Genomic DNA, 25,229 nt, shown 5'->3' on the forward strand with positions numbered 1-25,229 from the left:
TTCCGTACCGCTGGGCCACTTGCGTACGTACGCACGCATCGTGTTGATGCGTGCGTACGCACGTCATACGTACGTACGTACGCATCGTGTTGATGCGTGCGTGCGCTACGGGCACGTTATGGGTTGCGTTGACAAGATGGCGGAGCCCAGCTCGCCCGCTTCGAAATAAATACATGTTGCCGCTGCAATCTCCGACGGGATAGCTCGCTCAAATGGTAGCGGTTCGCTTTTATTTTGCTCACTCTCGTCCACACGCAGAAGTATAAGCGATAACTAGCCCCTGTGTTTCAGAAAACTTGGCGATTTTCAAGCTTTAGGCCTAACCGTGTTTACCTCGTAGCAAGGACACCTGGCGGAGCACTTCTCTGGCTATTAGTCAATAATTTCATTTTCTTCTGCTTGCATAGTTTTTCTTGGAACAAAAAAAAAAAGACTCGCGATGCAGCCTGCTTCGTTACCAGTAATTACGGATGAAAATTTCTGCAACCCAGCGTTGATGTGCTTTGACCTCTTGTGGGAGGGTCTCGCGAGATCTCGCGTCAAGCCAGAACGTCTTTCACTATGGCCGCTAACATGGCTAGCCGCAAGAAAAAAGATGCTGGTGCCAGCGGAAACAGCGGCCGCTTGTTTTACACTCTGCAAATGGACATTGCGGTTTTGCTCGAAGTTCAGGCGAGTGACCCGTTCCACAACCGGGAGCAGTGGGATATGATACCCCTACGGCTGAGGGAAACGCTGGGCATCAATTGCAGCTCGCGTGGGGTGCGCGAACGCCTCGATTTGCTGGTGTCGCGATATGCGGCGAACGACCGCAGGAACCTGCAAAAGTAAGTTTGTTTTGTTGCCTGCATTGTCGTGGAAAAGCTAACTCGCTGAAATGCTTCCTTACAGGTCCGGCACTTGCAGGATGTAATCGTCTTGATGCAGGGCACGGCATACAAAATACGTGCTCTGAATGGGCGCAACGAAAGTTTGAACAGCCCGGCTACGTGCCCAGTGCCAAGTGGTGCCGCAGCAGAGCGCAGAGCCGCTAACTCTGAGAGAGATGGCCATGCTGCACACTATGCTCCGACAGAGCCAAGTGGTGACAGTGCTGGTGCGGACTTCGGAGATCAGTGTAAGTACGCCGTACTTGCGACGTATGGTCGTTATGCAACACATAAGTGTTTTAGTGCAAAAGCACTCATACGCTCACCAAAAGCGACCAAGAATTATGTCATCTTTGGATCTTGTGCCATTCAACACCGACGCCAACACCACCGACGAAGTTTGTCACTTATGCATCTTGTGCGGTTGCGTAGCAACAGCGACGCCAAGAATCTTATCTTTGGATCTGGTGTTGTTGACTAGCAACAGCGAAAAAAAAAATAATATCGACGTATGGAAGCGGAGCCCGCGGCGACGCGAACCAAGCAGCGTCGCAAGACGCTGCGCGGAAGCACTAGGCTATCGCCGCAGTTTTTTAATTCAATACCTTTATTTCACTAAACAAATACACCCTGGTCTAATCAGACAGGTTATGTGGTTTACAGAGAACTGATCACACTAAAACAATTAAAATTTGTCATTTTCTCCATCATATTCATCCAGTCAGATACACAACTCTCTGGTGCCCTTTCTGTATTGCACTCATTCTTGCATTAAGTAGCTAACTGGTTCATCTTCTTGCGAGATGTGGAGGATCAGTTTCTACGCACAGTTTGTCAGGTATGCTTGGCAAGAGGTTTGCTGATGTTTGTTGCACCGACTGTTTCTCGTATCACTGGTGGAACATATGGTTGTTTCCGTGAAATTGACCAAACATCCAATTTCTAACGTACCTGATTCTTAATGGAAAATAGTGTTACAAAAAAAACAGCTTTCCAGAGATCTTATTGAAGTTGTTTTGCCTATGCGTCGGTCATTGTACTCTTTTGGACCTGGGCAAAATCTGTTGACTATGATGAAGTCGAAGACGTGTCCATGCTTTTTGCACTATAATCATTTTAACCAAGCTAAAACTGACACTTTTTTCCATCCTGATTGCAGTTGCATAACCTCTTTTCAGGCACTAGTATGACGCCCATTACCGAGCAACTGTCCGCTTCAATGCTGTCGGGGGCTGCTGTTACGTCGGACCAGGGTTCAAGCACGCCATGCAGCACACCTGATGAAGACCAGCCTGTGCATTCAATATCGCAAGACAGCACCCCCACAGCGCAGTCGAGAGTGGACGAATCGAGCAGTGGAGAAGCTCGAAGGTATCTAATGCGAGGTAAGTTTGCAAATCCAATACTCACGGGTTGTATTAAGTGCCTGAATACCTAGCCCTTGTACTTGTGCAGTACGGTACACATGAACAGTATCATAAAAAGCAGTTCAGAATTATAATTAAATATCAGCCCTGAACTACTTGCTGCTGCCTCTACAATTTTAATCGTGGCAACAAAAAAAGTCAGGAGGAAGCGTTTTATCATGCTGCTTGGTTTGGTATCTTTGTGCATACAGCACACAAACAGAAAAGGGACCAGAGCACAGAACACAGATTAGGCGCAGTGTTGGCTAATGACTAAAACCTTAAGTATAAATCATCACCAAAACAAGATTATGAGTACCCCTAGTGTAAAGCTGTGTCACTTGCTGGGGATGTGCCATTCTGTTGGCATGTTTTCTGAAAAGTGAAAACAGTGCACCAAGAACAACTTAAAGCGGTTCAACGTACTAAAGTGGCATCTTCATGGTTCTCAAAGTACCGACTAAAACAAAGGATGAAGGACAGCATCAGCCTACTGACCAAAAGTTTCAAGAATGGGACCGACAAAAGCCCTCTAGTTGACGTTGCGTAGCTGACTCAGGCGTATCTCTCTAAGCAGCAGCTAACGCCTGTTTTCTGCATATTGCAGTCACACCTACCACAAATCTGCAACCCCCGGATCAAAGATTGCACTGCCTGCGCACCTGCCTGTCTGACGCGGTCATCGCCCGACACCATAAGCCAGGCCACGAAGTTATCGCCACGACATCAATTTACAATCACGTGACCCAATCACGTGACCCCATCTTCGGCATATAAGCCGGCGCAGAACCCGTGTGCAGCACTTGGCAGCAGTGACAGCACAGCAAGCAGCAGCTAACGCCTGTTTTCTGCATATTGCAGGTTAGTACACTTTTTGTGCACAATAATTTGGGTTTTTTTTCTTTTTGCTGTCACTGCTGCCTTCGGTGACTTTTTGAGTGTGCCTGCCTCAGACTACTGTGTGAAATGTCTAAGGAAGTTGCGCAGGCGATCAGAGAGCTGAAAGAGGAACTCAAATTAGAACTTAAAGCCTTCAAAGAGGGAATAGAACGAAGCCTACGAACAGAAGAGCGTGGCTTTCGCACAGAACTAGAAGACATGAAACAGAGCGTAGAGTTCGTTAGCAAAAGCTTAGACGAGGCAAATAAACGCCTCGAAACCACTCTGAACGAAAAAAGCTTGCTACAAAAAGAAAACGAAAAATTGAAGCAGCAAGTCTACACACTTGAAAAAGATCTTGCAGATTGCGAGAACAACCTTGTGAAGTCTGAGCAATATACACGAAATAGAAATATTGAAATCAAAGGTATCACCGAAGAACCGAATGAAAACCTTCTTGGTATCTTGGACAAGATTGGAAATGCTATCGGTGAGCCTATATCATCGAGTGATGTGGACGTATGTCACCGTGTGCCAACGAAGGAAAAAAATCAGAAAAACATAGTAGTCCAGTTCCAACGACGAGAGAAACGCGATAAGGTCCTTGATAAGTCGCGGAAGAAAAGGCTCACGACGTCTATCATAGCGACAGAATCAGAGGAAAATTCCGAAGAAGACCACAAACCAATTTATATAAATGAACATCTTTGTCCGTTCGTGAAACAGCTCCTAGGAAAGGCAGTTGTGCGCAAGCGCGACTTCGGCTGGCGGTTCGTATGGATTAGGAATGGCAGCATTTTCGCGCGCCAGACAGAGTCATCCTCGGTTGTATCGATTAAATACGAAAGTGATCTGCAAAATATTTGCGACAGCAGTTGAAATGATCGTATACGTGAATTTGGGATACTACCTTTTCCTTTTGATAAATGATGAGTACTCATAGCATTTGCCCTGAGGCTATTTCTGGTCTTTTAAGTGCGACAGAGACAAAGAAATGGATAAAGCTGATTCATTTGAACGCGAGATCTGTTAACCAAAAGCATGATGATTTGTTGTTGCTACTAGAGGCATGTGCTATACCATTCGATGTATTGATGCTGACCGAGACGTGGTACACTGACGACAGCCGCCGCGGTGGCTCAGCGGCTATGGTGCTCGGCTGCTGACCCAAAAGACGCGGGTTCGATCCCGGCCGCGGCGGCTAGAATTTCTTTGGAGGAGAAATTCTAGAGGCCCGTGTACTGTGCGATGTCAGTGCACGTTAAAGAACCCCAGGTGGTCGAAAATTCCGGAGCCCTTCACTACGGCGTCTCTCATAGCCTTAGTCGCTTTGGGACGTTAAACCCCATAAACCAAACCAAACCAACCATACACTGACGACAGCGACTATTTTGTGCTGGAAGGCTACAATCATTATTTATTAAATCGAAAAAATACTAGAGGAGGTGGTGTGTCTATTCAAACTTGTCTAACCGGTTTTGAAATCGTACCGGAGTACAGCTGTATTACCGGCGACTATGAAACTCTTTGTATTAGGAAAGGCACAAATATGTTCTCTGTTATTTACAGACCTCCAAATGGAAGTATTTCCACGTTCCTGCAATTTTTTGATGGGTTACTCTCTCATGCAAACTGTAGTGGTTGCTTACTAACGATAGGCGGTGATTTAAATATTGACATTCTGAAGAACACAGAACCCACTACAGACTTTTTACTTGTTTTACAGTGCAATGCCTTTCAGAATGTCATTGCCACTCCAACAAGAGTCACTCCTTTATCATCATCACTGTTAGACTTGTTCGTGACTAATTCACCGTGTAATATTCCGTCAGGTGTCATAAGCTCTGACATCAGTGATCATATGCCAATTTTTTTATTGATAAAGCGACACAATAACTTGAACCAAAAATGCCATACAGTCACGTACCGCGAAATAACACCGCATACTTTGGAAGAGTTCCGGCATGCAATTATTCAGACGAACTGGAGTGAAATTTTTGCAATTGAAGATTCTAATGCGTCATACAACAAGTTTATAAAAATTTTCAAGCAAAAATATTTCGCTTGCCTCAAACTAAAAACACATCGAAGTTTCAAGCGCTCCCGTAAGCCTTGGATTACCCGCAACATAGTCAAACTTATAGCTGAAAAACACAAGCTCTATCAATCTTTTGTAGACTCTCGTGACGTCAACAAACTGAGGGAATTCAAGCGTTTTCGAAATAAATTAAATAAAGCTATCAAAAAATCTAAGCGCGAGTATTACGCTCGCCTTTTTGATAGTGATTGTCTGCAAAATAGCGACCTAGTTTGGAAAAATCTAAATAGACTACTAAAGAGGAACGTACAGGCAAGTTCAATACCAGACCTCGTAATTGATAATCAAGAAGTAAGCGGAACAGTGCTTGCGGACCGCTTCAACAAATTTTTCGTAGAAATAGGAAGCACGGCCTACTGTTCCGAGGCCTCCTCTTCTGTGCGTTCAGTATCGCAAAGCTTATTTTTTCACCCTACTTGTCAGTCAGAAGTAATATATGTTTTTCAAGGACTCAAGAACAGCCACAGCGTTGATGCGAACGATTTGGAAATAAGACCGATAAAATATGTTCTGGATATAATTGCGCCCACGTTAACACACGTATTTAATTCTTCCCTATCTACTGGCGTTTTTCCCACCAATATGCAAGTCACCCGTGTCAAGGTCTTACACAAAGGGGGTGACAAAAATAATTTAAGCAATTACCGACCAGTATCCATCCTTCCGATTTTTTCTAAAGGACTCGCAAAAGTTGTTAATATACGCATTGAAAGCTTTTCAAGAAAACATAACCTCATAACGGATCACCAGTTCGGTTTCAGAAAACACCGCTCCACAGAAGACGCTCTTTTTAGACAAAAAGAGGTAATTTTGGAAAATTTCGAGAAAAAACTTACAACTTTAGGTATTTACTTAGATTTCAGCAAGGCATTTGACCGTGTAAATCATCCAATATTACTAGAAAAATTAGAGTACTATGGATTTCGGGGTATTTCACTTAAGCTCATTCGGTCATACTTGACTGGCCGGCATCAATATGTTGAGATAAACCGAAATAAATTGCACTTACAAGAAATTCAATCGGGTGTCCCACAGGGAAGCCTTTTAGGACCCATTCTTTTTCTTTTCTACATCAACGATATTGTAGAAATTTACAGAGATTGCACAATTGTCATATATGCAGACGATTGCACAGTATTGATATCTAGACAAAACTTAGAATAAATAAAAACAGATGCCAGTTTATTCTGTAACAATCTACAGGAATGGTGCCGAAAAAAATAGCCTGATACTAAATGAATCCAAAACAAAATGTATTCTTTTTCGTGCACCCGGAGTCCTACCTGGAATATCTCCCACCATTACCTTCGGTCCGTATACATTTGGGCTGGAAACGTGTGTGAAAACGCTTGGCATGTTCTTTTCCGAGCACATGTCCTGGAACGAGCATGTTCAACATCTGTCGACAAAGCTAAGTAGGATTGTAGGTACAATAAACAAACACCGTCACACCCTCCCACTAGCTACAAGAAAGCTCTTATATAATGCCCTTTTCTATTCACAACTCCGCTACTGTATACTGCTTTGGGGAAATACCACCAAGTCAAACATCAATAAACTTGCCTTAATACAAAAACGGGTCATCCGCATTATTGAAAACACATCATTTTTAGAACACACAGGACCCCTTTTTCTCAAACATCGCATTCTAAAAGTGGAAGATATGTACTCTTATAACCTGTTAAGTAAGTACAAGAATGCAATACAAGGAAAATTTGAGATATTTCTGACCTTAGCTCGACTACAAAAACCAACAAATACCTATTCATTTCGCTATCAGTCACCATGGCTCATTTCATTTTCCCGTACAATGTACGGAAAACAACGACTAAAACACGCCATACCGCATGCGCTCAATGAACTGGACGAAAAACAAATAGACATTCTGCAAATCTCGCACAAGGGAATTTATAAAATTTTTGTTTAACCTGTACCACGGATTCCTTTTTTTTCTTTTAATCTTGTTTCAAGTGTCTATTTTGTTTATTGTTCTGCACGTGACAATTCACAATTGACTGCTCTTTTCAGAGGACTGTTTTATCAATTTTGTAAAACTATATGCTGTGCAAGTGCTTGCTGTCTGGGTGGCGGGAGCTTTGTCAAGCTGCAACTAAGCAGCTTTTTCTTCCGTCACCTTTTTTGCTCAAGCAAAATAAAGAAATTTCTTCTTCTTCTTCAGAGCTTTGCATTATGTTAGTCAAATCTGGTGCATTTTATTCTTCGATGTGCGGCACATGCTTTGTGGGTCATATTCGTCATGCCTGAACGCTGGGCTTGTGGACTACAATTCCAACACCACCAGTTCTCTTATGTCATCCTGGGCTGTATTGCAGGGATTGCTGCTTGGCGTTGCTCTTTTGTGCATGCATTCATCACAATGAAGACTACTTGTTAGCACTGTGTCCCACTTTTTCTGTCCACTCATTTCTTTTTTTTTTTGCAGTGCACATCAAACATCATGTAAGCCATGATTGGAAATGGCACAACTATCTTTTACTCTACCTAAATAATGGCATATTTTGCATGCTTTGCTCATGTTGGGAATCTTGTTGCCATTTTTCAGGGAAACGGAAACAGGAACAAGCCGATGATGAGTTCATGCTGAAGAGGCATGAAATGATAATGAAAGAAAAGACCTCTCAGGTTGAATCACGCCGGCTTGCTCTGGAGGAAAGCCAGCTGGCTTGGGAGAAGGAGCGAACGCTCATGGAACTCCGTGAGAGAGAGGAAGAGCGGCAGGCACGCGCGAGGGAACGAGACGACGAGCGCAAAGCCCATGCACAGGAAAGGCAGGCATTCACATCTCTCATTGAGGGACTGCTGTCAAAAATAAATCATTAGCTCTGCGTGGAAAATGATTTGTTTATTTATTTATTTATTTATTCATTCAGTCTGACATACAGGCTCCCAAGGTGGAGCACTGTGTAAAGGGGCACATGTGCAGTGAAAGCGCAAATAGTAGCACGAGCACAAAAAGTGAAAGCACAAAAGCACAAAAAAATACAAGGTAATAAGGAACAAAATACAAGCATATGATAAACAAGATAATAAGGAACTAAATACAGACGCATGATAAATGCAAGAAAAAATCAAGGAAAAGAAATCAATTTCAGACAAACACGATTAAAACACGAAGAAAAAAAATTGTGCACAAACAGTTCATTACACTTGCTGCGGCTTTAGTTATTCCCGTAGGCTGGGTGTTACCAGGTGAAAGTAGTCCGACACCTGACTGCCGTACATAGCAGTGTGGCAGTTGGCAAATATTGTTGCCACTTTGTACATCAGAAGTTTCTGCTTTTTTTTAAAGTCAAGAAAGGCGAATTCTGCCACAACTTTTCCAAAACCCCACTCAACTGCCTGGTGGACTTTGCTCCTCCCGCAGTTGAAAGCATCTTGGGTTGGGATCCGACGACAGCCACCATAAGGCTTCTTTAGCAGAGGCCGGAGCGGATAAGCTGGGTCACCGTAAATCACCAGGCGTTCATTTGCAACGACTCTTTTCCGCTTTGAGTACAAGCCGCTCTCTTAGAATATTACTGCATAAAGTACAGCCACAAAAGCACCAACTTTTATGCAATGCAATAAAAACCTCCTTTTTATTTCAATGAGTGTTTTGTATTCAAAGCAAGAATATACATAAAAAAGCATCTCACAATGCAACACTACGCTTTCTGTCAAAATGCATGGACATTTGAACTCTGTGTGTAATTTCTGGATTAAGATAAGCAGTGCAAATATTTGTAGAGCCATTGTCTAAAGTTTAGAGCCCAAGCGTAACACAGCCCCAGTGTTCCAAGCCTTCTGAAAGTAAGATTTCTTGTCTTACCCCCTGATGTAGAGTCTGGTGTACCCCAAGGCAGTGTTCTTGGCCCCTTATTGTTTCTAATATACATTAACGACTTGCCCACAGACATATCTTCTTCTATACGACTCTTTGCTGACGACTGCATCATTTACCGGCCCATTAATTCTATGGATGATCACCTTGCTCTCCAAACTGACCTGAACTTAATTTCAAATTGGTGTACTAAATGGTAAATGATGCTCAACTCATCTAAATGCAAGGTTATCTCTTTCACCCGCAAGCGTACTAATACTAATTTCTCGTATTCCATTGAAGGTACTGTAATGTCTCGGACATCATCTTATAAGTATTTAGGTTTTCACCTCACGGATAATCTTTCATGGGCCACGCACATTAAATCCATCTGTGCCAAAGCTTCAAGATCACTTGGGTACCTGCGCCGGAACTTGCGAAACGCCCCTAATAACGTGAGAAAAGTCGCTTACTTAACAATCGTGCGTCATCAACTAGAATTTGCTTCACCTACGTGGTCCCCTTATCAAAATTACCTAATCGACATGCTTGAATCCGTGCAAAATAGAGCCTCTCGTTTCATCACACAAAAGTACCACCCCCAGTCCAGCATCACTAAGATCAAACTTGATATCTCCCTCGAACCCTTACATATTCGCCGTTCCATCGCTCTTTTATGCTTACTACATAAATATCGTCACAGCACCAGGCCATCTCCCTTGCCCCTTGAAGAGCCTTCACGCATTTCACGCCGCCTACATAATCAGTACAGCATTAAACGCATTTACTGAAGAACCCTAGCCTTCAATTCATCTGCACTTCCACGTGCCATTATTCTTTCGAATGATCTTCACAACTCTATCGCATCTATCGGCAACCACCAATCTTTTCAAGACCAGCTGCGCAAACATTTTCTTTAAAGACATTGTGTCTTGTTTCAGGTTGTTCTGTGTTCTTGGTTTCCTTTTCTTCTCGTTGGTATTGTATTAAGTTTTGGTTTCTTGTGCAAATTCAAACATTAGTATATTTTTTATGGCTACTGCTTTTTCTTTCGATGTGTATTGGGCACATGCGATGCATTCTTGCTACTATTTTAATTTTTGTTGCTCGCGGTGATGTATGTCTTGTAGTTACGTTTTGCCCTGTATATTTATAATTGTGTTTACTTTTTGCCTTGTATCACGCGTTGCTTTTAACTCATTGTTCCTATTTGCTTAATCTATTGTTTTGCCCCCCCCCCCCCCTTACTCAATGCCCTTCTGGGCCGTGTAAGGTATTTTGAATAAATAAATAAATAAATAAACAAGGACAACCGATGAGGCCGAGGGGCTGGTGGAAGGCTGAATAACGCCGCTCTGAAGCATGGTGTCTACCTGTTCTTCAATAACTCGTCGTTCAGCGGCGGAGACACGATATGGGTGCTGGCGCAGAGCGGCATGGGCGCCGGTGTCAATGCAGTGCTCGACAGTCGTCGTGCGTCCCAAAACACGTTGGCAGCAATCGAAGGAGGAGTGAAACTCCTCAAGAAGCGCAAGAAGCTGGGTTCGCTGAGTTGGCGGAAGACTGGTGTCAATAGAGCGAAGGAATAAGTCGGTCGACAACGTGGCGGGCGCAGGAATAGGTGAGCTGAGGGCGTGAATGGCGACCGGCGGTGATTCTGCGGCAGCGTCGGGGTGGTTGAAAACATAATCAAAGAGCTGCACGGCTCCGACGCACTCCCGGCGGCGCAATGCGAAGGGGCTGGAAAACGAGTTTAAGACCCACAGTGCGGTGAGGCCGGCGGATAAAGTGAGCAGGGCATAAGGCAGAGGCAGACAATGGCGGCGTAGAAAAGTAGGAGACGGCGTGAAGATGTCACTGGCCTCGCGAACGCAGTCACAGGAGAGAGTCACAATCACGGAAGAGCACGCAGGAATATCGGTACTGTCGGCGACAAAAGCTTTGGCAGAAACAGGGGCACCACAAATTGCAGTCTCTTGCACGGAATTCGGCAGCGTAGAGAGCTCTACTTGAGCCCGAGCACAATCGATGACCGTGTCGTGGAGCGATATTAAGTCCCAGCCCAAGATGATCGAATGCCAACAGGACGGCAGAATGATGAACACGACCAAATATATGTCTTCTATGATTACTCGATCAGTACACGCCGCTAACGGCTGGATGAGGTGCGCACTTGCAGTTCGTAACGACGCGCCAGAAAGGGGCGTCTTCACTTTCCTCAAAGAGCGGCAAAGCGCTGCATCCATGACAGAAACCGCTGCACCGGTGACGACAAGCGCCATGACAGATACGCCCTCTACAAAAACTTCAATTAAATTGATGGCAGACAAACGAGGCCTTTGAAATTTCGACGACTGCGCAGTTCTCGCCTCCATAACTGCGGCACGTAGTTTTCCTCTCGAGGGGTCGAGAGACGCCGTCGCATCGGAGAGATGGAGCGCCGACGTGGAGAAGGCGAACGGCGTCCAGAGAAGGCGGTGCGCTCAGGAGACAGAGGACGGCTTAGGGACGGCTCAGCAGGAGGCGAATACTGGTTGGTTGGTTTATGGGGTTTAACGTCCCAAAGCGACTAAGGCTATGAGAGACGCCGTAGTGGAGGGCTCCGGAAATTTCGACCACCTGGGGTTATTTAACGTGCACTGACATCGCACAGTACACGGGCCTCGAATTGGAGGCGAATACTGTCGCTGGGACCAATAACCGGAAACTTCTGGACGTGGTCGTGAGGCGTTCATGCGTCGACGGCAAAGCCGCGCCACATGACCTGTCAAGCCGCAGAAGTTGCAGATCGGGCGGTCGTCAGGCGTGCGCCAGGAGTTGCCCAGTTGAGCTGGCGGTCCAATGTTATCAGGCGTGCCCCAGGCGGTTTGCAGATGAGCAGGCGGTGGTATAAAAACAGCAGGCTCTCGAAAATGACTAGAAGGTGGAGCATAGGAAGGTGGTCGAGGTCGCGCAACAACCTCCGCATAGGTCAGCGAGGCCGCGAGAGGTGTGGGCTGAGGGGCTTACGGGAGAGCCTCAGCGACCTGTTCTTAAATGACGTGCCTCAGATTCGGAGTTATGTGTGGTGATGGCTCTATGATGGCTTGAAATAAGCGAGAGCTGCCGAGCAACTTCTTCACGTATGAAGCTCTTGATTTGCGGCAGGAGCGATGACTGGTCTCTTACATCGTTCAAGCCAGCAAGCGAGTCGATGGTCGTGATGTGTTCGCGTGTCAGAGCCCTCTGCTTGCGTAGTTTGTCGAAGCTCTGACATAGGGTGACGACTTGGGCGACGGTGCGCAGGTCTCGCGCCAACAACATCTCAAAGCCATCGTCATCAACGCCCATGAGGATAGGCCTGATCTTGTCGGCTTCGGTCATCTGTGCGTTCACCCTCTTGCACAGGTCCACCCCAAGCAGCACACCAACAATGGACCGACGCTGGCATAATGCTGGTCAAAACCGGCTCGAAAGTCGTACCGACGTCGGCATTGGGGCAAAAAGTTACTTTTTCCAACCTTGGCCTGATGTTCGGACCAACACTGAACCGACATTCATGCCACTATCAGACCACTGTTCAGCCGCTCTACCAACACTGAACCGACATTCATGCCACTCTCAGACCACTGTTCAGCCGCTCTACCAACACTGAACCGACATTCACGCCGCTATTGTACCCACTTTCAGCCACTCTACCAACACTGAACCGACATTCATGCCACTATCAGACCACTATTCAGCCGCTCTACCAACACTGAACCGACATTCATGCCGCTATTGTACCCACTTTCAGCCGCTCTACCAACACCGGCTTGACATACCACAATTAGGCCACTGTTCAGCCTTTCTGCTAACGCTTGCCCGAAGTTTATGCCATTTCATTTCCAGTTCAGCGAATATTCACATTCCAGTTAATGTTCGCATTGGGAAAGCCATGGGTTTTGGCATTGCAAAGCTGCAATCATCTCTTCTATACACATGCACAACAAAATGAGGCAACGAAAGAATCCAACTGAGAAACAATTTATTAAATAATTAGGCACCGTGGCTGGGGACGCGCGGTTGCGCGAGTCCTGCGAGGCAGCGAGGGCCGCGCAGGAGGCGGGACCTTGGGAAGGAGCCAGGGCCGCGCGGGAGGAGGATTTCTGGGAGGTGGGGGCCGCTTGGGGAAGGGAGGGCACTGTGCTGGGGGCTGAAGCACAGGGGCTCGCAGTGGTTGCCAGGCCGGCAGCGGTACTTGGCAGAAACGCTTCGGCAAAACGCCTTTTGCGTCCGCCGCCACGGTCCACCGAACCTGGCAACCACTTCCTAATAAACCCCTGCGCTTCCACCACATCCGCCCCCGTCTTCTCACAGATGGCATCTGCATAAGATAAGCGTTCATTTTAGGCCAGCAGAAAAACTTTGCTCGTTAACAGAAATCAAGATTATTTCAGCAACAGAGAAAACAGAAAAGGCCACAAGTACATGTTAACTCAAAGTGCGTGCCAAAATGAAAGGACTACAGTATCCAAATACAACTTGAGGAGAAAATCCACCTGAAAGCTCTTCTAACCAACTGTATAAAGCTGCTGCGACATCACGGACGACCACTTTGCACTACTAACATATAGGAGCACAAATGGCTGGCAGATACAAGGCACGACTACGATCCATGACAAGAGATGGATGTGACTGGTGGGAGGGCTTTCTTTGAAAGGCATCTGCTGACTCATATATCTTCAGATGCACATGGAAGAAAACTGCACATGACTACCCCCATAAAAACAGTAACAAAATATTCACCTGTAATGAAAAAGAAAACTGGTAAAGTATCAACTGAAAAGAAGAAAAGAAAACAAAGCACAGCAGAACCTGGTGCATGTTCTTCCACTCATCTTTTAAAATTCAATTAAAAGCTACTGCAACAACATACCTGTTGCCACATTGCATAACTTCAGGGCAATAAATGACCACTTGCCCTTGCGGCCATGGAGGCTGTACATCCTCTGTACAGCCACCCCCATGATGGCGGTCATTATGTTGGAGCCCACCTCCCTCAGGCCCTTGCCCCCCAGGCGGACCAGCTGCTTTCGCTGAAAAGAAACACCACAGGTGCACAAGCTATTAGGCACAAACATCAATTATAATTTCATTTAGTTTAGCAGAATCGAATAGCTAAGACAATTGTGTGACTACCTGTCAACAGCCCATGCGAGTACCTACAATCATAATGCATAATTTCTGTATGATACAATAGCTTGACTAGTTGCTACCAGCAGAAAGCACCACCCCCAATATGGACATTTTTTTTCCCCAGTTTACTAAGAGCAGGGAAACTTTAGCGATTAAGCAAAGGTGGCCAACTCCTACGCATTATGCTTTGCATCTTGGACATTACTATATATTATAACTATAATGCTTTTTGCAGATATCTATGTGCTGGATGTGTTTTCTCTGCACAGCCGTTACGCTAAAATTGATTTGGTTTGTAGAACTTAAAGTTCCAAAGTGACTCAGGCTATGATGAGGGACACCATAGTGGAGGGCTCCGGAAGTTTCGACCACGTGGGGTCTTTAACATGCGCCACTGACATCACACTGCACACCGGCGCCTTGCTTTTCGCCTCCATGGAAAACTGGCCATCACGGCTGGGTTTGAACCTGAGTCTTTGGGTTCAGCAGTCGAGTGCCCTAACCACTGAGCCACCATGGCGGGGCTCACTACCCTGAAATTGAGCAGTCTAATTAATGCTATACAAAGGGCGCTTATTTAAATCCCCAAGCACCTGAGTAAAGCTGCGTGCTTAGCAACCACATTTAATTAAACGATGCGCATAATGTGAGCAAAAGACAGGGAAGAGGTGGGTTAAAGCTGCCCCATTATTTGGGAAACCTAGCCGAAATTAAAGACGCGCTGAGAGAGGACCAACTTCCAGCTGTGTTCACAGCAGTTCATGCAACAGTATATTAACCGAAAGCTCAGCTTCCTGTAAAACAGACCTTACAACATCCTTAATGTTAGCTACAAAGTCCACTGCTGAACTAAATTAAAACAGCACAACAATAAATGACAAATGTAAGGAAAATGAGGGGCTCGTTATGAGACACATACGAAGAAAGGCAGCCATAGGCAAGAAAAGCATAGGGGATTTTTTTTTTGCTGTTGATCGATGTAAAACAATAATGTAATCACAGAAATATTTGACTGAGAAAAAAAATTTGTTGGAAGCAAGTCTGTTATGCAACGACCGGCCACCGGCAGAGCTCTGGAAAACTACATCGAATGACATTGAGTGACACCATCTGAGAGCAACTGCCCCAAAAAAGCCTGTGACTGCACCGCCAAATACCAAGCTACTACAAGATGTGACAGGTGCAATGCTTCGCACAGAACCAGCATTAGTAGCTTGGTTTGCTGTTTAGCGCTCCTTCTCGCCTAAACGCTCTGATGCGACAGCAGTCTCGAGGGTGGCATTTTCTTTGCATTGCGTGGCTGAAACATGATGTGACAACTGGCACTTGCCGTAAGCAATATTGCGAGCGCCACATGTTCAGCACTGCTACTGAGCCCAACAAATTGATAGGAGCCAAAGAGCAGATAAAGAGAGTCCCCTAACAGCTGTCCCGACACGTGATGCAGTTTTTGCAAGCTCTGCTACCGGCTGGGTATTGCGTACCACTTTTGCTTCCAACAGTAAATCTCACCACACAAGGAATCGACAGGGCGTTCCAGTGAACACTCTCAAAAATTCCTAAAGAAGCGCAAGTTCGATATGGGAAAACAATTTTTTTTTTTTGGAGGAACGATCTCTCAGCAGTGGTGGACATAATTTACTGCATAACTGTGCATGTGTACCTGCAAATATTTCTTCTATTCTGAACTCCCTATTCTTAGGAATTCCTGAAAATGTTCACTGAAACAGCCAGTGTGTATATCAGCAAGCAACTTTCATGAACAAGACATTTACATTAACAAAACACACTGTGACAGCACACTCCAGCACAACAGTAGGAATTATATCTATGAAGAGCATGTTATTCACAGAGCACGGCATGCAAATACTCTTGGAGCTCAAGATTTCTTCACAAACCTCGGAATTACATTATGCATGCAATTCGTTAGTAGGCATTCATTTTTTCCAGACACGAATTATCAGAAACATTAAATCACCAGTCCAGCAGCCACGCTGTCGTCCTGGACTGCAGCTTCCGCAGTGTCCAACTCCTCGGGGGAGAACGCGGGCAGTGCAAGGGTAGGAGGCGGTGGTGAGGGGACAATGGCCGAGTCCTCTGCTCCAGCTGCTGGTCCGACCACAGCAGCATGTGATCCTCCAGCCTTTGTAACTGCTGCATTAAGTCGCGCTGCTGCTGCTGTCGGACCTCCAGCACCAGGCACATCAGCTTCAGCAGGGTAGCTGAAACTGAAGCAATCAACAATTTCAGTGAGAGCAGGGTTAACCTGGGCGCAATAATATCATTTGCGCACTGAGGTACAATAAAGAACAGTATGAGGCTAACAGTAGGCAGCAACACACTCTGTACTATGCTCCTAAACTTCCACCAGTTTTTATCCTCCAGGACACTTCTAATTCATGTTCTATTCCTTGCTAGCCTAATTTAAATGCCATAAATGTCACCATGCACTGACAAACACCTAGGTGAAATGGAGCTGCTCTATGTGTGATAGCTAGCACAGAACCTGCAGCCTTGTTGTGTAAAGGACTTCTCAGTCTATGAGCTTCGCCAATTTTTGCATTGCTTCATGGGCATTTCCACTGCTATTGCACCATGGCAGAGATGGCAGCAGTTAGTCGCAAATGGATTCTTCCAGTGTCATGAGAAGCATGTGCTAATAGAAGCGAGAAAGCAGAGCAGGCCTGTGCCCTTAATATAGCATTGCACCATTTGGAAAGTATTGCTCACGGCAAAACCCACATTGGCCAAAATGCTGGAGGTAGACATCTGTTCTAACTGCAAGTGCTGGCAGGGATCAATGCATTAAAACTGCAACAAAGATAGCCCTTATGGAATTATAGCCCTTAGCTGACAGGCGAAATGCAACAAAGAGGTGGACCAAATGTTTCTTGCTAGGCACAGGAGGTGCCAAACCGTTGAGACATAAAACAAGGTCACATTTATCTCTTACCACGCATCCATTTTGCTGCAGGCAAGACAAGACTAGGAGCCAGCTGATGTGCTCCACAAGGCAGTTAAGGCTGTTCAGTTCTTTCCTAAGCAAGAGGTCCTCCTTCAGAGCATGCCACTATTATTGGCTGCTTATCTCCTTCAGCACCCTTTATGGGAGCTTTGTGATAGCGCAATTAATTTTTTTTCAGCACATTTCGCTGCATCCAAGGCACTGCATTGACTTCCAACCAGTAAACTTTTAAAATACTTTGAAAGACAATGAAAAATTACAATATGGGCCTTGCTGACCAACCGCGACCAAGCGACCAAATTATGCTGGTAAGGAAACAAATGCACAGAACATGGGACTACTGTGTAGAGTGCAATTCGTAGGAGTGGCTTCCTGGTGGTGATGTAGGCCGAGAGAGGCAACAGAAATGCCAGGATCCAAAAGAACCCAACAAAAGCACAACATACAGCTCTTGGGAAGGGCACACAACAACCACTCCACTATGAATCACAAGAGGAGAAAGCAATGGAAGTACTAGGTTGTAAATTCCAGTACCACTTCAGTTCAATACAATCGTTTTTGAGAAATACATGTGATGATTTTCAGAGTGACCCCTTTCAAAGCACATAGTTTGAAACTAGAAATGTGCTCCTAGCACCGTTTCAAGAGCCACTGAGGAGAACTCCGTGCAAATATCTTCCTGAATAAGTATATTCTCTAGGTCTTTCTGGGCCCGTTGACTGCTGCTCGGCAGCAGCAGGTACAATGAGAAATTTAAAATTTGCTCTGTTTTTCTTTAAGGCAAAGCAGATCTAGCTTCTATATTTTGTTGTGTCACTTGATACTAGACAAAATAGGAGTGTAATTAAAAGAAAGGAACACAGTGAAAAGACGGGACAAGCAGCATTTGTTCTGTCCTCTCACTGTGTCCCCATGTTTGGCTTGCATTTCTCTTTTTGCACAAAAGTAAACAAAGTGAAAATCTCACCATCAACAGTCCCAGCTGTCGACCCCTCCAGCTTGCTGGGTGGCGCACTGTTTTCGTTCATGCTCTCCCCAGCGTGATTCAGTGGGGCTGGAGATGAACATGCGTCATTAACGGCAATCCAGGAAGTACAGAACACACTACTGTGTACAACCACAATGTCACATTTCTATCCTAATTGAATGCAGAAATGCTACTTCAGGATATTTTTGGAGAAGGGACAGAACAGTTGCATGGCCAGGCTGTTTTGCATACAGGTGATCTTTTTAAAACACAATAGACACAAAATTACGAAGTTCAGAAACAAAGTCCTGGTTATATAGAGATGCCCCCCAGGCAATAGTAACACTTCCTTTGGCCGAAAAGATATTTTAATTTGGTTTCAATCACAGGCTGTACAAAGACTTCATAATTCAAAACCCATCAAAACCGACACCTCCATGACAAGTAGTTGACGTGACAAACAATGTCACATCATGCAGATACCTATGACACATAAAAGAACGTTGTGATCCGACTGCGGCGGCGCGTTTCGATGGAGGCGAAACGCAAGAGGTGCCCGTGTGCTGTGCGATGTCAGTGCACGTTAAAGATCCCCAGTCGGCTGAAATTATCCCAGGGTGCTACGGCACCTCCTTCTTCCTTTCTTCTCACACTCCCTCCTTTATCCCTTCTCTTATGAATATCCACCGAAATGCGAGAGAATTACTGCACCACTTTCTTTCCTGAAAAATCAGTTTTCAAATTTTTTAAATGTGTGTCTATAGTACTTCAATAATTACATTTCTCATGCACCAGCATGGTGCATTGGTACCGTATTTTCCGGTGTATAAGACGCGGCTTTTTTCAAAAATCTTGCTGGTGCGTCCTATACAAGGGTGCGTCTTATATGCGAATTTTTCGTTTTTTTTTTAGAGAGTTCAGAAATTACTCAGGTTCATGTTCAAGCCTTTTTTACCGAAAAAATATCACTAGCAATGAAGCGGTTGTAACACGGTTAATACTTCAATACGGGGACCACCGTGCGCAACTTTCTTTAGGTGAACTTTATCATGAAACGACGACTTCCGGGATCACAAACACACCACCGTTTCGGAGGCCCCAAGCAAAAGTAATGTGAAATGCCAAAAGATGACGACAATCACGCTTCTCGCCATTGTCAAGACAAGCCAGGACAAGCCGGCGTTCTTTTTTCAGCCACCCTTTGCCACTTTGTTTGCTCCATGTACGTAGTGCGAAGAGAATATTTCAGTCGCATTGCCACCAGAAATGGGCGAACTTTTTGATAGCGCATCCGAAGGTGAAGACTTCCAAGGTTTTAAGTAGAAATAAAATGTTCTTATGGACATGTGGGAGAGTTTTTTCGTTTTTCTTTCTTTTTTTCCAAAACGTGGGCAGGAATGGCGTGAGTGTTGCCTTTTTCGACCACTTAGCGTTGCTTAAGAATTTCTCACAAGTACGGTGAATTTTGTGATGGTCGCGCAAGCGTGTTAAATTGATCCTCACTAGCCCAACTGGGAAAACTGGGGTGCGTCTTATATAAGGGTGCGTCTTATATAGCAACTTTTTCAATTACAGCCTGCATATATGGCGGGTGCGTCTTATACACTGGAAAATACGGTACATTTAAGGACACAAAAGAAACTGTCATGGCGAAACCAAAAACAGAGAGCGGAATATATGTCATGTGAATAGAAACCTGTTCGCAGTACTGTTAACGTGGGTAAGAGAGTTTGCCACGAAATGGTTACTGGCAGATTCACTGCTGATCTGAGAGCATGGCAAATGTAAAAAGCTGATGCCAAGTCTGAGCACGTTCCATTTCTCTGCAAGTGCAATTAGCTACGGTGGAGTTTTTTTCCCAGATTTTGCAAGCATACTACCATAAATCCCCAATCAAAACTAACACAATGTCGACCTTACATTAAATAGAAATGAGAAATGGTGTTTTAGTTTTAAGGCGGTTAACATCCAAAGGCGACTCAGGCTATGAGGGACGCCGTAGTGAAGGGCTCCGGAAATTTCGACCACCTGGGGTTCTTCAACGTGCACTGACATCGCACAGCACACGGGCCTCTAGAATTTCGCCTCCATCAAAATTCGACCGCCTTGGCCGGGATCGAACCCGCGTCTTTCGGGTCAGCAGCCGAGCGCCGTAACCACTGAGCCACCGCGGCGGCTTAACAAATGAGAATTCATGTCTTACGTGGTGACGGCAGCTGTACAACATCGTTGTGGCCCTCATTTCCTAAAAAAAGAATTGCACATGAACATCTTGTTGAGTATGCAAAATAATTTCTCATCAATAAAGAAATATGAGAATTTCAATTACCAGAAACAGCCGAGCTTTCTAGGGCTGAAGTGAACTCGTAGCGCCGCACCTTTTTTTCGGCGCTCTTGTAGGATCCTGCAAACATTCTCCATATCTCGACAAAAACCATGTCATCTCCAAGCAACAGTACGGATTTCAAAAAAAAACAAAACAACTGAGGCCGCCTTACTGGAAATCAAAGAAAAGCTAATTGAAAACATAGAAAATAAACTGTTAACAGTTGGCATATTCCTTGATATGAGGAAAGCGTTTGACTCGGTTAACCATAAGATATTGCTTGAAAAAATGCAGTGTTATGGAATACGCGGCGTTCCTTTAACCTTATTTGCTAGCTACCTTGACAACCGATCTCAAACAACTATCATTAACGGTATTTCATCTGGGATCGGTCAGATTGTGTCTGGTGTGCCACAGGGCTCCGTTCTAGGACCAACGTTGTTCTTATTATATATTAATGATATCGTCAACCTTCATCCAGCAGACAACATTATAATCTATGCAGATGATACTAACGTATTTTTTTCAGGGCAAGATAGTAATATTTTGCAAGCAGCCTCCAATAGTTGGTTATCCCAATTGTCTGTTTGGTTAAAATCAAATAGGTTAGAACTTAATGTCAGGAAAACAAAGTGCATACTGTTTAGAGCCAAAAATAAGGAAGTTCCGAACAACTTCCAAATTCACTTCGAGCAAGCTCCTATAACTCGTGTCAGCTCTACAATGTTCCTTGGAGTCATTTTTGAAGAACATTTACTCTGGACAGATCGTGTAAACTACGTTTGCACTAAAATGGCTCGCTCTGTTGGTATCCTAAGTAATTTTCGCACAATACTGCCTCGAAAATTCAAACTACAAATTTATTTCTCTCTAGTCTTTTCGCATGTACAATATTGTTTGTTGATCTGGGGAACGACTACCTCAACCAATTTTGTGAAAGTACTTACTTTACAAAAAAGAGCTGTACGAGCGATTGATAACTTACATTACAGTGAGAGCACGGGTCCTTCCTTCCTCAACCATAGACTGCTAACCATCACGGCCGCTTACCACAAGAAGCTTGCTGTTTATATCAGAAACCTTATGAAAGGAAACTGGCAGACTTTCGAGAGCACATATTTAATTGCCCAAACAGCATACAGTCTTAGGCACCCTCAATACCATGCACCAAAATCTCGTACAAACTATGGGTTTCAAAAACTAACTCACATAATTCCTCATAATTAAACACGTATCCATACTTAACAGAATTGTCACTACAAAATATGTCCGAGGACTGCTTTGCTGACTTGATGCCCGTTCAGCTGCCTGTATAGCAACACTCAGGCCAACAGACTATCAGTTTGAAAGCCTGTGAAACACTCATGTGGCAGAGGCATTGTTTTATTTACAATTAAAAGTGTGATTCTGGTTTCTAGGATTTAACAGCTTTAAGCTATGAAGAATGACGTAGTGGAAGACTCCAGATTAATTTAGACCACATGGGGTTGTTTAACATGCACTGATATTACACAGCACAAGCGCATTCTGCACTGCTCCATTTCACCACAGACAGGATGTAACCTGGGCCCTCGGCTCAGCAGCATGGACCACTCAGCCACTGCGACAGGCTAACAATTCGAACTGAACTAAATGTAAACAGCTGGATGAGTTGGTTCTGAATTTGCATTATGAAACACTGTCTCAGTGCACAACAAACATGGATGAGGAAAGAGCACACAACGCAAAGCATCAATTGATGTCTGGCATTTGTATTGTGTGCTCTTTCCTTGTCTGTGCTTTTTGTGTGCCAAAAATGTTTCATAATGCAAAAAAAAAAATTACCATACTAAACCTTTCTGTACTAAATATTATTAAGCATACTGAGTGCAGCACTAATTCTGGGAACTACAGGTCTTCAAAAACAAGGCACTAATGAGTTTCAGAAGTAGTTCATCAGCTTACAAGTGCAATAGCTAACAGTTCATTCTGCTCCTCTTTCTGACAGCTGGATAAGCGGTGGCTATCAACATGACTTCTTAGTCGTAATTTAGCCATGCAGAGGTGCAGACTCACAGAATCTAGCAAAGAGGCCTTTACAATCGCTGATGAAGCTACCATCAATATGTCTGCAATAAGACTACTTATGGCAAGTGGTAACGACGACCACTGGGCAACGCATCCACTCCCCTCCGAGAGCTGGCTCGGCCTCAGCTTTTGCGAGCCGCGTCACCTCCGAGCTCCTGGCCATAGGCCAGTAGCACTCTTCTTTTGTCTCTGTGAGCCATCCCACAGGAATGACTGCAAGGCAGTCGTCCTCAAGAGGAAACTTCACCACAGCGAATGGTTTTGACATGCTGCACAGAGGAAACACGACAAAAGATTAATGGGGAAACAAGGATTTTTACCAGACACTGTCTGTGCCATACTCTACTGGCACTTCCCTGTTTGGGTGCCGAAAACTTCACACTACCATGACAACTGACAGGTACTCTTACAACCATCTCGTTCTACTTCGCAACGCACTTCTGAACTTTCATGAGTTGAGAGTTACAAGTGTCACGAGCGCCTGCAATTTGGGACTTATTTAAACAATATTTCTGTGCCTGCCGTCATGTGAACCAAATAACAGCCAGCAATAGTGGCGTGCAACTTCACTGCATTGAACATCAAACTGAGTGCAGTCTACCAGGAGCATAGAAATGAAAAAAGAAACCAGTAAAACGCAAGATTGACCAAATGAGGAAGAGAGAAAACAAGCGCGTTCAATTAGCGAGCTCGAAACTAACACTCGCTATATGTAGAGTCACACTGATCTAGACTTTGTAATACAAGGCTCTGAGTAGCGGGAAGGGACACACATAAATAAAAAGTACTCTCAATTTTTTTTCTGTAACCGATCACTGGCAGGAGCAGCATTACTTCTGGCAGTACAGAAGAATTGTGTTCATTCATCCTGTTCTTGTCACATTTCTCTCATCGCACGGAGACTCGCAACGCAACAATGTCAACACTGCCATGGAAGCACTTGTCAATCAAGCACAAGGCATGCAGGCTGCGACTCTATGACGTCTGACATGCATGCCTGAACCCAGCGATTAGCCTCACAAAAGCAAAAATTGGCGATGAAAAACACTCAACTGCATCGCACGTGGCAACTGGTTGGTCATGGGGGGCGCCGCAGAGAACGGCTCCGGAAATTTCGACCACCTGGGGTTCTTTAGAGTGCACCGATATCGCGCACAGTACACGGGCCTCTAGAATTTCGCCTCCATCGAAATTCGACCGCCGCAGCCGGGATCGAACCCGCGTATTTCGAGTCAGCAGCCGAGCGCCGTAACCACGTGACGACTGTCATTGCGATCATGATCATAATATCTATACACGTACATAAATGTACGATGTGCCGTGAGAAACAAACCCTCTCAGAAGCAATGCGCCAACAAGATTTGCCGCGATAGTGCGTTCACCCTGATGAAGGAACACACAAACACACACGACATTTAGAAGCGCTTCCCTTCGTGTACGGTCGTCCACTTCTACCTTGAACACCGCTCTGCGTGGCCAGCGCTCCGCGGAGCGCCTCTCGCGGGCGCCTGGGGAACTAGCGCGCAAGCGCAGTGACAGCTGTAGGTGGGGCCTCCGCTGCGTCGTCTGCTAGCGCGGCGGCTCCGCCAAGTTGAGCTTGCTTTGCGGTGAAGCTAACCTTGCTCTTGCTATGCTTGCTATGCGCACGACAATCGAGAGTCCGGCACGGTTCCCGAGAGGCGCAGCAACGGCGCTTGGTTCTGTACAGCACATGGTATATCGGGGGCAGTTGCTTCTCGTGTTTTATTTTTTTATGCGCTCACAAAAGTAAAGGCTGTCAAGGGAAAAACTTGCTCGATGCCTGAACCAAGTCTCCAAGCTGCGATGACACTTCCACAACTTAGTTGCTCGGCTGCTTCGTGTCGAACAGCCAGAATATTCTCGCGGCTCATACGATTGTTTTGATCAGCTAAAGTTGTGCTCCGCCAAGCCACTGATGAATGCATAATGTCGTAGACATTGATGGAAAGCGAGTATGAACGCTGTAGCAGTGCGCCGGCTTCAACGGCGAAAATTGGGAAAAGGTTGACAGAGAACAAAATAGACATGTTTTATTGTTCATGTGGACAAAAAATGAGAAATTCTAAAGACAAAAGAAGAGAAGGGATGGTTAGAAATGTGCTTTTTAAATTAAATTAGGTAGTTAAAGAAGAATGGCCGTGGCAAACAGCCGGGATGAAAACGAAAGCGCTGACTTTGCGCTGCTATCAATCGCCTAAAAGCGGGTGGCATCTCCGCCAACTTCAATTACCGCCCTCATCCTATCTGGGAGAGAACCGTACAGGGCGTTGCAGAGATCAGCGTTCGCCCTAAGTTCCTCCCAGCGCTCTTGCACGGCAGACCAGAGATTGTCTGACGATACGCCGTGCAGGCTGCGGGAGAACAAAGCTACTTTTATGTTCCCCCACAAGTTTTCAATAATATTTAAATCCGGGGATTGGGGAGGCCAGTCCAGCACGGCAACTCCTGCAGGAGAGAGGAAGCCAGCCTGGACGTGTGTATAGGAGAGCGATCTTGCTGGAGGATGAAATCCTGCTGTGGGTATACTTCCCCCACAAGGAATGGCAACGCCACATCATCCAGAATGGAGCAGTAGCTCGCGGCCGTGAATCTGCCATCAATCCTCACGAGAGGTCCGAGGCCATCTTTCGTGACTGCCCCCCAAACAGTCACTG

The 25,229-nt window shown here is 45.3% G+C and overlaps 1 protein-coding gene across 1 annotated transcript; it reads right to left on the bottom strand.

Annotated features, from left to right (window-relative positions):
- Positions 1 to 13,988: 13,988 nt before the first annotated feature.
- LOC149327429 (uncharacterized) lies at positions 13,989 to 22,277 on the bottom strand. Its single transcript, XM_089562366.1, has 5 exons — positions 20,491 to 22,277; positions 20,365 to 20,406; positions 18,162 to 18,248; positions 16,208 to 16,457; positions 13,989 to 14,129 (listed from the first exon to the last, which is right to left on the bottom strand). Exons 1-5 carry the CDS (start codon positions 20,597 to 20,599, stop codon positions 14,093 to 14,095), a joined length of 525 nt encoding a protein of 174 aa, XP_089418492.1. The 5' UTR covers positions 20,600 to 22,277; the 3' UTR covers positions 13,989 to 14,092.
- Positions 22,278 to 25,229: the final 2,952 nt, after the last annotated feature.

The sequence above is a fragment of the Amblyomma mixtum genome, chromosome 10 (assembly GCF_055824585.1).
Source record: "Amblyomma mixtum isolate Tamu chromosome 10, ASM5582458v1, whole genome shotgun sequence".
NCBI lineage: Eukaryota > Metazoa > Arthropoda > Arachnida > Ixodida > Ixodidae > Amblyomma > Amblyomma mixtum.

Bases quoted from the DNA above. Each gene is read 5' to 3' on its own strand.
- LOC149327429 (XM_089562366.1), bottom strand. From the start codon at position 20,599: ATGGTTTTTGTCGAGATATGGAGAATGTTTGCAGGATCCTACAAGAGC. The intron at 18,249-20,364 runs GTAAGACATGAA...GTTCATCTCCAG, and splicing joins TGTACAGCTGCCGTCACCAC to CCCCACTGAATCACGCTGGG. The intron at 14,130-16,207 runs GTGATTTAATGT...GTTTCTTTTCAG, and splicing joins ACAGCGTGGCTGCTGGACTG to CGAAAGCAGCTGGTCCGCCT.